Source organism: Ischnura elegans, chromosome 5, assembly GCF_921293095.1.
Source record: "Ischnura elegans chromosome 5, ioIscEleg1.1, whole genome shotgun sequence".
In the NCBI taxonomy this organism is placed as follows: domain Eukaryota; kingdom Metazoa; phylum Arthropoda; class Insecta; order Odonata; family Coenagrionidae; genus Ischnura; species Ischnura elegans.
In genome coordinates, this window is record NC_060250.1 from 58471854 (window position 1) to 58485133 (window position 13280).

General features: G+C 39.5%; 1 protein-coding gene across 1 annotated transcript in view; it reads right to left on the reverse strand.

The window, feature by feature from the left end:
* LOC124158937 overlaps positions 1 to 13280 on the reverse strand; it is a 346015-nt gene that overhangs the window by 66221 nt on the left and 266514 nt on the right. The window contains exon 5 of the mRNA XM_046534369.1: positions 12856 to 13053. Coding sequence (XP_046390325.1) covers positions 12856 to 13053 — 198 coding nt within the window. The remainder of the gene's footprint in view (positions 1 to 12855; positions 13054 to 13280) is intronic.

Sequence of the window (13280 nt, forward strand, 5' to 3'; positions counted from 1 at the left end):
ACCAAACCAATTACTATATTATTGCGGCAGCGACAGATGGAGTAAATACTATAAAGAACGCAACAATGCAAGGGCAGAATGAGAGAAAGAAAAGAAGTAAATAATGCCATATCGGCAAAAATAATAACGAAAACAAAATTCAGGAATCAGTTATGAATACACGGCTCCCCGGAAATAATCAGTCTCGTAAAAATCTTTTTTTAGGCGTATTTATCAGACGTTTATGCTGCCTTAAATTTAGCGAGTAAAAGAAAAGATTACTGCCAAAATTTGAAGAAGTTATGCCTAGCTCATCACTAAACGGATATTTTATTTGCGAATTCGGCGTTATTTTCTGGTAAACTAACGTCTAAAAGAAGTTTCTTACCATCGAATTTCAAAAGGCGAACCAGATGAAAACTTAGAGCGATTGCTTTTTACGCATTAATTATTTCTGTTAAACGTTTCAATTTATTTTACATGGGATCAAACCGGCTAAAACATTATGCAATGATTCAGTTTTTAGCTATCTCAGATGCTTTAATAATTTGTACATCGACTCAAGCTATGGGGACCGATGATTTGACTGAAAATGAATGCACTAAGAAAATAATCGAGACAGTGATCGTTGGAGAGAACCATGAATGCTTCGCGCGGAAAAATTGACTTACGCGTTCCCTATGGTACTTAACTATCAATCCATTTTCACCCTCATTTAATTTGAATCAGCTCTTCATTGCTATTGTAAATTTGACAGAAACAGATATAATATTCACTTTGATGTAAGAAAGACTTAAGCCTGTTAAATTGAAAATTAATTTTTGAGTCATAAGCAAGCTAATTCTGTAATTTTATTTTATTTATCTTCATGGCCCCGAAAAAAATTCATTAAAGGCTTCCAAAGTGAAGGAATATAACTCGCAACAACTTAGGACGGTCACAGACAACCATGCCCTGAATAGGGACAAACTATCCAGGCAGGATTGGGACCCATGACCTTCGGTGGGTTTCGCTTTTGGCGATTCGAACCTATTACTTACGGTGAGCCGAGCGATTTACCCCGCCATCACCGAATTTGAAGCCAAATACAATAGTTACTTGGGGCCACGTTTAGCTAAAAAAAAAACCTGGAATTATTCACTTAAAAAATTCGAGTGGAATAATTCAAAATTGCAATTCTCCGAGCAAAACAATTTACTTTTTGTCTCAAATTATGGGGTAACACAACATGTGCGTAGAACACATTCGGGGGGGTCCGAACCCCCCCCCCAAATATAAAAAAAACAATCTTTTCCTTCATAAAGGAAAACAAAATATTGAAAAATCATGAATTTACAAAATATTTCTTTAACAAATTAAGTTTTTTCGGTTACGTGTTAAAATTAGCTTAAAATCCTTTCTTGTATTCTTTCTTTAAAACAATTAATTTGTACCCCGTTTTTAAAAAATGTTCCCCCGGTTTTGAACCCCCCCCCCCTAATTAATTTCCTGACGTGCGTTCAATGTAATTGGTACGCGTGCGAATGTTTCAACAGGGGATGGTGAAGGAGTTCGATGGTAAGGATGGATTAACTAACAGTCAGTATGGTGGGAGATGTAATCGGGGAGAGAATTTGGAGTGAGGAAGGGGGTGGTTGAAGTGAGCAAGAAGAGGGAGTTGAAGAGGCATCGGAAGAGGGAAGGAGGGAGAGGGTGGGATTTGTCGAAAATCACACCTGCCCACGACTTCCGCAGCAGCGGCCAGCGAACGTCTTTCATCCTCGTCCCAATCTCCCCTAAGGAGCCAACTGCGGCCAAGAATCTTCAGTTTTACGGGACGAAAAAGGGCGGGATGGAGTGTATAAATTAGACACGCGCTGCTACCGAGGGTCGAGCGAAAAAAATAATCATCTCAGGCGAGCAAATTTAGTTTTCTAAGTTTGCCCGCGAAGACCACTCCTCCGTTCGGAGCAGTCTTAGTTTTACAATGCCTGGTTAAAATTTTGCGGAGCATGAAAACTGTAGTTTAATCATCCTTGCGTTGGAGATCATGAGTTTAACTGTAGTAGTTATTGTTATTTTCAACTACTTTTACTCACTTTAACTTACTAACATTCTGCAGCTAAGGTTTTGGCTGTACCATGTTCCAGTTGAGGCTAACCAGACATTATAAAACCGGCCCTTAGACACATGCACAACGTGGTGTCTTGTTTGGCGACGAGCGGAGGGAAAATTTGTATGGTGGTGTTAAAACTTAACAAATTGTTCTCAGCAAATTCAGTATCGGGGTAGCAATGATTTTTTAAACTTGATTTGACTTGATTCAATTGTGAAAAACCTGAATTAGATATGAGCACAACTCTAGTGCAACAAATGATATCAAACTCAAGCACGAGGGAAAAATGAAGAAGCGTAATGTACTATACTTCGCGCATTTCACGTATCAGGACATTGCAAATGAATAAAGACAAAACAAATTCATCAGAAGTATGTTCATGGCAAAAATTACTTTTAAAAAACGAGTGATAAGGATGATAGTTTCACTGTAATGAAAAATATAAATGAAGTATTGGTAGTAACGGTAAGGGATACAGAAAAATCTCAAGGTGAGGGTGCAAAAGATATTCTGAGCTACCTGTAGTACTTTTATAATAATGAATAATAATCAAGTTACATGCAAAGTTTAAGAAAGTTTTATTGAAACTGATTATACGCATATATTAGGCAATGTTACCTTGTGATATAGAAAAGTTACAATTGTGGTTCTGCAACGTTCGGCAATGTGGGTAGCACCGTAACGGGGGGGGGGGAGCGCCACCATATGTATCCGCCACTGTTTAGTAATGGCCGAAATGTGATGCTCTTTGTCTTGAATTGTAAGACATTAAATGGCAAAGTTATTTGAAATAGGGATAAATTAAAAAAATATGATCTGGTTCACCTTATCGGAATTTGAGCACTTCGATGAATTTACTCTCCTTGCCTTACCATGAAAGTTGATTTTATGGGCGAGGAAAAAAGGTGATCCTAGTCATTTGGCATGATTGTATCACGAAATCAGAGAAGTGAAGCTAGGTCCAATACTGACTCATAAACTCTCACAACGAAGAAATATTCTTTCAGCCACGATGGGGAGGATTGCATCAGCCCTGATTTAATAATTTTTCATATTTCCAAAGATCAGGCGCGCAGCTAAGAATAAAGGCTAGGGGGGGCTTTGGAGCAACTATTACAGGAGGGTATGGAATGCGGGAGGTGCGGGTGCAATCCCCCAAAAAAGCTTTAAGACAAATGGTTCAAAATGGTTAGTTTTATGGCTTTATGAGGGACATGTTATTAATCCTTTTACTGTTCTATAACTAATATGTATCCAATTATGTAAAACGGATAAAATTTTAAAATTTTTAGAGTCTTGGGGGGGGGGGTTTATCCCGAAACCCCCTCCCGCTACGCCACTGCCACAAATTAATGTATAACTTATGCAAGACATAGGCGTGGTTAGAAGCGTAATAAGTGGGAGAGGAATAAGTTTTCCTGGATATACGCAATTACTTATACCACTTATTTTGTGGTATAAGTAAAATAAGTGGTACGAGTAATTGTGTATATCCAGGAAAACTTATAATGGAATACCACAAAGTAAAGCAAGAGTTAGTGAATTTTGAGAGAGGATTACCACCACCACCTTGTGAGAGATTATGAATTACCCTGGGGAATGGAATACCTCGACGTAAAATGGATCTTAAAATAATAAAAATGCACTCGACGTTTCAAAAGTTTTCTGAGCCTCGAGTTCTCATAGTTACTGTATATTTTGAATCAAATTCCTGCGACTTTTTAGCCAATGGGTGGGGGTTACAAAACGCAACAGCCCCCACCACTTTTATACGCATGATATGAAGTAAAGAGAACAGCTTATTTGACAATTGCTAACATTTATTGCACAATTAAACGAAATTACCTGTTGGAAAATTCCATTATATTACTCAATAAAACACCGCGAGAATTTTAGATGGAAGTGTTCGATGGATGGAATTTGAACTGGAGACCCTTCAATTCCTACCCTATCTCTACGTCACCTCGGCCCTCGACAACTGTCACATTAGTCAAACACGATCCCTCTAGAGATGCTGGACTTCACAGGTGACAAGCAATGAAAGTAGGCCGATCTCTAACGGCTTTAGAAAAAAATTAAAACCGAGAAAGTTTTTCCTACCCTAGACTCACGCAATATTTGCATATATTTATAGTTTTATCCAGTGGCGTTACTAGGAATATGCTTTGTGGGGATGAGATGGTCTGGGGTGGTGACCCGCCTCCCAGGAAACAGGGTCCGGGAAAATGTTTGATAACTCTCATGCCTGGAAATACATTTTACATCATTTTGGCACTAAAATTTTATCTTTAAGCTGATGTAGTTATTATATGCCTAAACTATACAATAGTTTTAAATAACTTTTTTATTTCTCTGATGCTTTGGGGATGGGATGCATCTCCTTTCCCCTCATAGTTAAGCCTCTGGTTCTATCCAACCTCGTTTCCTCAAAAATTAACTGTGAAATGGAGGTGGCTGTCGACCCACGCAAGTAACATTCGCCTTGAAGTTAGCAGCCCAGGCATTGCTGACCAGTGATTAATTTCGTCCGGAACGGCGGCTATCAAGACACCTATCAAGGAAAATTATGTCGTTTCAAAGTATTTCATCGCGTTTTTTATATTTGGTTAAATATGATTCCAAATTTTAACATTTATTACAATAAAAAAATCGGAAGTTTTATGGGAATTTATATTAAAAAATCATGAGAGTAAAATCTGTTGGTATGCCACAATGAAATGCGAAAAAAATTAGGTTTCGGCGTTGCACGGCATCATATGGTGATCACTAGATGATGACGTACCACATCGAAACCTAGGTCGTACAGCATTAAACATATGTGGAATTATTAAGTTTGTGTTGAATGTCATTACATCAAATCGATTTCATGATGTCACGCCAGTACCAACGAATCATATCAAGAGTTGGTATGCGTTCCGGAACCTAATATGTCAGAAATTAAGCAGTGCCACTGACGAGTGTGGACATTGACCACGTGAAACGCATTCCGTCCTCTTACGTGCGAAGACGAACGCATCTCTTCCGTGCCATGAGATGAGGACGACCTCAAATGCCCCCGTCCCCAAAAGGACCAGTTGGCGAATTAACTCCCTCCTCCCCTCCCCTGTCTTCATTTCTGGCCCTCCACCTCCCTCCCCCAAAAAAGCCTCCTCCTCAAACCCCCTCATAACTCAACCCCTCCCTCCAGACTCGCGAAACGAAAAAAAATAAGAATGCTTCCGGCAATCTCGATGTTTTCAAACCGGCAGGTCTCTTTCTCTCTCTCTCCCCCTGGCCAAAATTCCGAACCTAAGCCGTCCATCCTCAACGACAGCAGGAAATTCTCGATTGATTTATCTTCGCACGGTTGCAATTTCTAATCGCTTCGAACTCCTTTCTCCTCCTCCCCCTTGTGTGTAGGCAGCGTCCGATTATTTCGGCAGAGTGGCGCGCCCTCCTTCTTTCATCCGCGCACGTAGTTCGAGGCGAGGCCGCGTGGCGTCTCGTTCAGCGGCGGCCTCGCGAGGGCGTGCAACTGCAGCGCCACGGTTGGCGGGCTCACCGAACTGAGCTGAACTCGAGGAGAGTGAACGGGGGAGTACGTTTGGAGGTAAATTTCAAATTGATGTTAGACGTAAACACCAAAGGCACAAGCGAGAAGAAACAAAAATGATCGATGATAAGGAAACCAGATTTTGAAAAATTATAATAGTGGCCAAACACAGCATCCTGTTACACACTATCCATATATATCAATGCTCTCAACACCTGGGTAAATTATGGCTACTCTACTAGCACTTCGTTAACCCAGAATCAAGTGCGAATAATTCAAACGCTTTTATGCCTCTACTTATTAACTTACTTAACCCTACACTTATTTATTTAAAAATAATTGCCGATTCAAAAAATAACTGGAGTACTGGCAAGTCATAAAAATAACTAAAGAAATAAATATAAAAATGTCACAGAGGAACCCAAGAGAAACTGACACTTCCATTTTGAACGGTATACAAAATATTTATTCGAATACCACAGTCTAATACCAATAATAGCTGCCGTTAAATCACATCAAAAACGATAATTTATACTAGGTTCGGCGTATTGAACAATATTCCTAAAAATAAAAGATTTTTTTAGATTAAGCCAGTTTTTCGATTGAATGAGCTTAATGATAAAATAGTTGTCATATTATTTGCCATGGCTGTATTCGAAGCAATTCTATTATGGATGGAGAGGTTTACGTATAGTGAAGTTAGCAGGAAATAACAGCATTTATTCCTTTGATAACCAAAATCTAGCGGCTGAGTGATTAAACCTTAAAGCTGCTTAGTGATTTTTATTGATTTAACTTGATTCAAAAACAGTTGTCATGTAATTTAACACGACTGTCTTCGATTAATGCTATTTTTGACGCAGAGGGATATTAATTATGAAATTCTTGGCCATATTTGTTGAAGAAACATTTTTAAAATTAACAATACATTTACTGATGCTCTCAAAACGAATTCATCACCCGGATATAATTCAGTGCCAACATTATCCTCCAGTTTAAAACGTCTAGAAAACTGTGTTAGAGGGTAGAACGTTGGGTAAGCGAGGGAGAGGAAGGAGAAGACTAGGATTTTTAGATAGAATGAAAGGGAGTAGGCCTAACTATTAAGTGAAGAGAGAAGAGCTTGAATAAAGGGGAGGCTCCCAGAATTCTTCTCAAGAACTGCATGGAAACCTACATTAATCGGCAGTATACTTTAATAATAATAATAACAACAATGCATCTTTATTGGGCGAGATTGGGACTAGAAAGTCCCATCTTCCATACCCCTCGTCAAACATAAAATTATTGCAACTAAATACATTGTCAAGTTGCCCTTGGAGTTACATACAGCCAAATATGGCAAAAGAGACGTAGAAGCACGGTTTTCAATCAACAAACAAAATTATAAGTTAGCAAAGTTACCATTTACCAAGTGTAAAAAGATGTGATCAAACGTTGGAAAAACCTAACTATATTGACTTTCGTCCTTATTGGAAAAAACCATTGCAGGAAAACGCCCACACAAGAAGATGGCGTGAAAAACTTGCGAAAACCTACTGAGAAAGAGCCAATGTAAACATGGACGTATACAAATACAAGAAAGAGTCACCACAGTACCTGGAAAGAAAAAGAAAATTAGACGAAGCAGGAGGAGACAAGTTTTGAATCTTTCCCACTGTTCCCATGATGTTTTACGTGTCTCGCTGTTGTTCTCAGAGAAGTCTTATCATGGTATAAGTAGCAATGACACTGGTTTGAAAATAGTTAAATATAACTAGGCTAGAAAAAGTAAACTGAAATATTTTTATCTAAAACTTAATGGGAGAAGTTTTACATGAAATCAACGTCATTTATTCCTTTGAAAAGCGGCAGAGTGACTACGCCTGGGAAAAACCGAGATACTTAAGCGGCATTAAGAGTTGCATTCTTCACCGGATGATGGGAATCTCAACGGGACGCCCTCCTTGCGCTTGCGTCACAAAGTGGTACCTCTCACACACACCCATCACATCGACCCCCTGCCATTTCGAGGTCCTTTGCAAGCCACATTCTCACCTCCCCATTTATTCGGCTCTTTTTCCATTCAACGCCCCCAACTTCCTAACTTACGGAACGTGACGCATTAGCCACGGAACTTCGCATTCGCACCGAGCGGGGTTCCCAGAAATCAAAGGGTACGCTGCCCCAAAGGCGTTTCAGGAAATCTGAAGGTCACTGGAAAATCCATCTGCCCTCATTCTAATGCCCGGCATTTGGCAGTGCGAAAAATTATAGATACTTACTCCACGCTTAATCTCGTGGAATTCTAAAATATTAACAAATTAAATGTTGCTGACAAATGTCCACGAATACTTTGATTGCAAGACCGATTTCAATGCATTAAAACTTGCCACTGGCGCCGAATCCATGGGGCCTAAGGGGGCCCGAGCCCCCTCAAAAATTCGTTATGGGTGTGAGGAAAAAATGCGTCAGGCTTGTCGATTTTCCCCGGAGTGTCCAGATATTGAGATTCGAGTTATCACGGTTCTAATGTTGATCATATGACTCTTCTAAAATGCTTCAAAAAACTTAAAACTCACTACTATACTACTACCACTATAAAATTTCCGAGGGCAATTTCCCCGGTTTGGGCACCCCTAATATTTTTTGTAAGTCAGTGCGCCTGCACGTAATTAATGGACGTCCCATAAAGTACCAGTTCCCACATAATCGAGGCAGAATAAGGAGAGTGTCAGAGCACTAAGAAGGAATTAACGCCTTATTCAGGAGTTGTATAATCCCCACATCATTTATGATTAGAGGAAAGAGGTTCTTCAGCAAATGTACCTTCACTTATCAAGAGTTTCCATTAAACGTGACCAATGAAAATTGAATATCAAAGCCTTTAATTTTATCTTTGATCGATATACCAGGAAAATAAATACTTATAATTCCAAAACCAAGTATAATCACGTTGCCTATACGCTAATCTATGTTTGTTAGAGCTGATGAGATAATACATTATTCCTATCTCAATTTTCGCGGACTCCATTATAAAAATAAATTTTCTTGGTTAGGGCTAGAACCCGAATCTACTACGGTCATGCCAAGAATGTAAGCCATTTAAGCAACCGTACTGTCATGTTAATACGATCTACATGATGCATAGGTATATTTAACAACCACGGTATTCAAATCTCTCAAAGTGCTGCGTGGATCCTGGTTGAAGTCCACAACGCGCTCACTGATTTTTCCCGTGGAATTTTGGCACTTTCAGTTATAAAATAAATACTCAGTGATAAATTCCTAAAAGTAAAACGTAATTTTTTAAATTTCATCTTGGACTTCGATTCGCAAAGTTTTTAGGTTACGGATTCAGCTTCAAAATTCTGCATGCACAACTGTTATATTTAACCACTCGTAATTTTATGATAAAAAGGTCGCTAATTTTAGGTAAATATTATTATTACTCATTGGTTAATTCTCCAGCGTCAAATTTGTGAATCAATAAAACAACATCATGACCTTGTATGCTCAGTATCTCCGTATAATAATCTATGACTACTATATCACCTCACCACGTTTTTGTTTGTTTTTAGATTTGGCCCTGGAGCATATTGCCACTAATTTATTCTCCTCTTCATATTATATTTGCTCAGGAAATGTAATCAAAATACGATAATTTTCCTCTGTATTTTCTCACCACTGGTTCTGCCAGATTCATTTTCATATTTGTAATTAATTATACGCCACTAACATATTGAGATCACGTGGAAAATTATACACTGATTTGTGCACAAGTTTTTGCACTCATATATCAGAATTTTAACACCTTATTCCCATGCAATACCATGTGACATTCATTTTTTCCGAAATTCTGACGGACGAATTCTTATAGGGATTGGGACTTAATGAGAAAAACAGTGGATTTGAAGAGGTCCTTTAGTGAGCTATAGATTTCCTGTCAAACCCTTACCTTGCCTCTCACTCAGAAGAGTGCCATCAAAATGTAATCTCGTTTTCGTCCTCTGAATGATACCGCTTACCTTGGCAATCTTTGACCTTTTGCAGTGCCATCAGAGATGGGTATTCTCTTTATACCCACGATATTTCAGAAACATGAACATGGATTAGGCCACAAAAAATACCGACAATGAAAGCATCAGTTGCAACGGACATGAACACATAAAATGGAAGCATTCACCGTGTTTCAAATGATAAATTGTACCGAATACCATAATTATTTAATGTCTCGCCACTTCAGGTCAAATAATATCAAAATTGTAAAATCAATAGAGAAAAACCGGATTTAAGCAAATATTGTGCAAAAAATATACTTACATTGAGATCGAATACACTACCCAAAAATGTAGTGTCAAGTGAAAGGTTTTTTTTTTCATCAAGACAGCGATTAAACTATCCTAGAGCATGCAAAGCAAAGCAAAACTACCACTATTGCTACATTATTACTTTCTATGACTAGTGAAAGCTCCTCACAATACTAGACTATAACAGCTTTTACAACTATCAAACAAATAATCAGGATATTAATACAGATGTCTTCAATCTCTCTCGAATATTATTGGCTGGTAATCATCCACAGCACGTTGAGATAACCGAAGTTAACGTACAGAGTGAAAGCAGCCAGAATATGATTGCCAAATGATAAATTGAGATTGTAATTTACTGATAGTTCCTACCTTTCATATCCTAAGCGCCTTTGTAATGATTACCAGGGGCGCAGCCAGGAATTAAGGCAAGGGGGGGTTTCAGGCGCAACTAATACTGGTGGCTTTGGGGTATTGCATACCCGCCAGGGTAAGCGGGAGGTACGGAGGCCTTCCGCCGGAAAAAAAAGAAGATTAATGGTTCAAAATGGTGATTTTCACGGCCTTCTGAGCGATATTTTATTAATCCTCACACTATTATATAAGCAATATTAATCCAATAAAGTAAAATAGATTTAACTTAAAAGTTTCTGTGAGCTCTGGGGGTGGGGGGGTTTATCCCTCAAAACCCCCCCTCGCTGCGCCACTGATGATTTTAACTTGGAGATTGTGCTTCAAACTATGAATGATCAGAATATGTAGAACGGTAAATCCTAACCTCAAGCTTTCTCTTCGTAATATCTTCTTAATATTTTTTCCTATATAGTATTTTTAACTCTCAATTAATTTCCAGGCACGTGCTAAAAATGTACGCCTCACCTAATGCTCAAGCACCTAGCGAAGAGCAGTACATTTTCTCCTTTCTCCTATGATAAAACTAAACGAATTATCTTGTTAAGTCAACAAGAAGAAGATCCCATCGTGACTCCCAGTCCACAGTCAACACAAAAGATTCCATTGAGGCTCAGACGAAATAATCCGTTCATTGGATGAAACCCTCGGAGACAAACAAAAGCTCTTTCCGTAGAGGCCGTCTCGTGCTGCTAGTTCCGACTCTTCATATCCAAAAGCGCCTTTGTAGGGGAAACCAAAAACTCGCGCTCAAAGGATATTTTGGAGACGATCCAAGGTACTACGGCGCGAAAGCTAACCACATGTTGATGAAACAATAAAGAAGCAAGGCAGCTTTCTCTTATTTTCTCGCCGGAACGGCGGAGGCGCAACTGGTGGGGCGCTATGTAAAGGGTTCGTAAATTACCAGTCGCGCTCTCGGCAGTTTTGACTTTTTCAACATTGTATTTTAAATCCGCAAATCTGTTGGAAAAGTTATTGCACTCTCACGCAAGGAGGTTGTACATTTCTGGAGGCGCCGTTTCCGAGGTTTTAGCGTGGTCAAAATTTCGCCATCTTTGTTTGACAACTTTTGGACTCCGTCTCCGACTGATATTTTGAGGTGACTAATATTTTGTTCTGAAAATGAACTACATTAAGTGAAAAATGCTACCATAATCATTGATATTTTCCGGTGATAGTCATCGGATTTTTCCCATCATTCGCAATACTTCTATTAATGTATAAACTTCCGTGTCTGCTAGCCACTTTATTGGTGAGGATACCCTTGAAAATATACTTTATTACTGTAATTTTTAGATTTCCGTCGGCTATAATAAAATTCAATACCAGTATAAGTGCAGGTAAATGACTAGTTTACTCGCGTAAAATTTTATTTTCACCTGAGCTGGTTGTAAAACGTAACCGTAGTGATTGTTGATATTTTTTCCCTGGAAAAAGATGCTTGAGTCATAACCTTGCGAAGCCTACCAATGAAGTGAGAAAAAAATATTTAAGTTGTGCGTTCCATAGTTTATTTTAATATATTAACGAGTTATGACCAAAAAATTTCACCAGCTAGTAAGCATTGACCCTTATGGGATTGTCAATTTTTGGTCAAAGTGAGCGTGGCTTGTTTTACCCAAGCACCCCCATTCTGGCCACACTTCGCTCCACGCTGGAAACCAGTGGTGCCCCCTCCAGATATTTATATACCTCCTTGCCCTCACGCCAGTCCAGTCCGCTACTTTGAAGTTCTCATCTCCCTATTAGTCCACCATGTAATTACACGTGACATTATAGTAGAATGCTTGCGTAGAGGACGCCAATAACAGTTTTACTGGGCCCAAAAGAGGGATTCCAAATGGTATACCTACTATTTTGTTACCTTTACCCAAACGTCCTTCGTAAAGATGCTACTACGTGCTATAAATTCTCCGCTCTAACCCAGCTTTTCAAACTAGCAACTCGTACCTTGGATTTTATACATTTGGATTAAATAATTAATACCAGAAGGGAAGCGTAAAATAGAAGTGAGGGAGATTTTTCGGAAAACCAATGTGTATAAAACGTAGAGTTGACATCAATACCTTCTTGATTACATCTTTCGCGTCCCATGATGATTAAATAGTTACATACGGTTGAATGGCAAGTGGTATATCGGATTTTGCCATGATTTTTCGTGACCAACTAATAGTCATTCGTCAAAGGAATGGTGAAGAAGTCCATCGTTCCCCTGAAGAAGTAACCAGCAGGGGATTCCGTAACGACGGGGAAGAATCCTATATACCATGCGGCGTACACCCTTATGTCTATTTTTAATCACCAATGCTTTCGTTTCGCTGTTAGCCATGAGGATCTTCGCCGTGACTCGCTCGAAACCGTAGAAGATTCGCTAGGAAGAAAGCTATGCCTAGCGCTTTTCAGTGACGCAAGACATTTTCTGCTCAACAACGCACGTGCAACGAAAGAAAGGGTTCAAGGACATGTTTCGGATGCTCGTCTGGCGTGAAAGCGTTAAGCGAGGACGGGGGGTTATGGGGGAGGCAGTTTGGACGGTGACCACCCACCGCCAGTTCCTCCGTCTCCACGATGAGGTGGTTGTTCTGCAGCGTCATCGTGATGACGCTTCCGTTGGCCGACTTGGACGTCCCGACGCCCTTGTGGTTCGAGTGGCCCTTACCCGAGGCGCCGATCAACGGCGACTGGGATGTCACATCGTCCAAATCGCCCGGCGTCACCGAGAACTGCGACTCTGAAGTCTTCAGCTGTGGAAGAAATGTTTCATTCAAGAGGATTTTTATGAGCGAGCACAAATTCAAATTTTATTCGGATGCTTTTTTGTTATGGAAATTCACATTGACTTTTTGACGTACCACGAATCGCGCAAATATATTTTACGAACAATTCAAGTCCGTTTCAAAATAAAAATTATGGACAGTTTATACGCTCAACTATTTCCAACACTTTCAAACTGTCCATGGTTTCAGCGCCC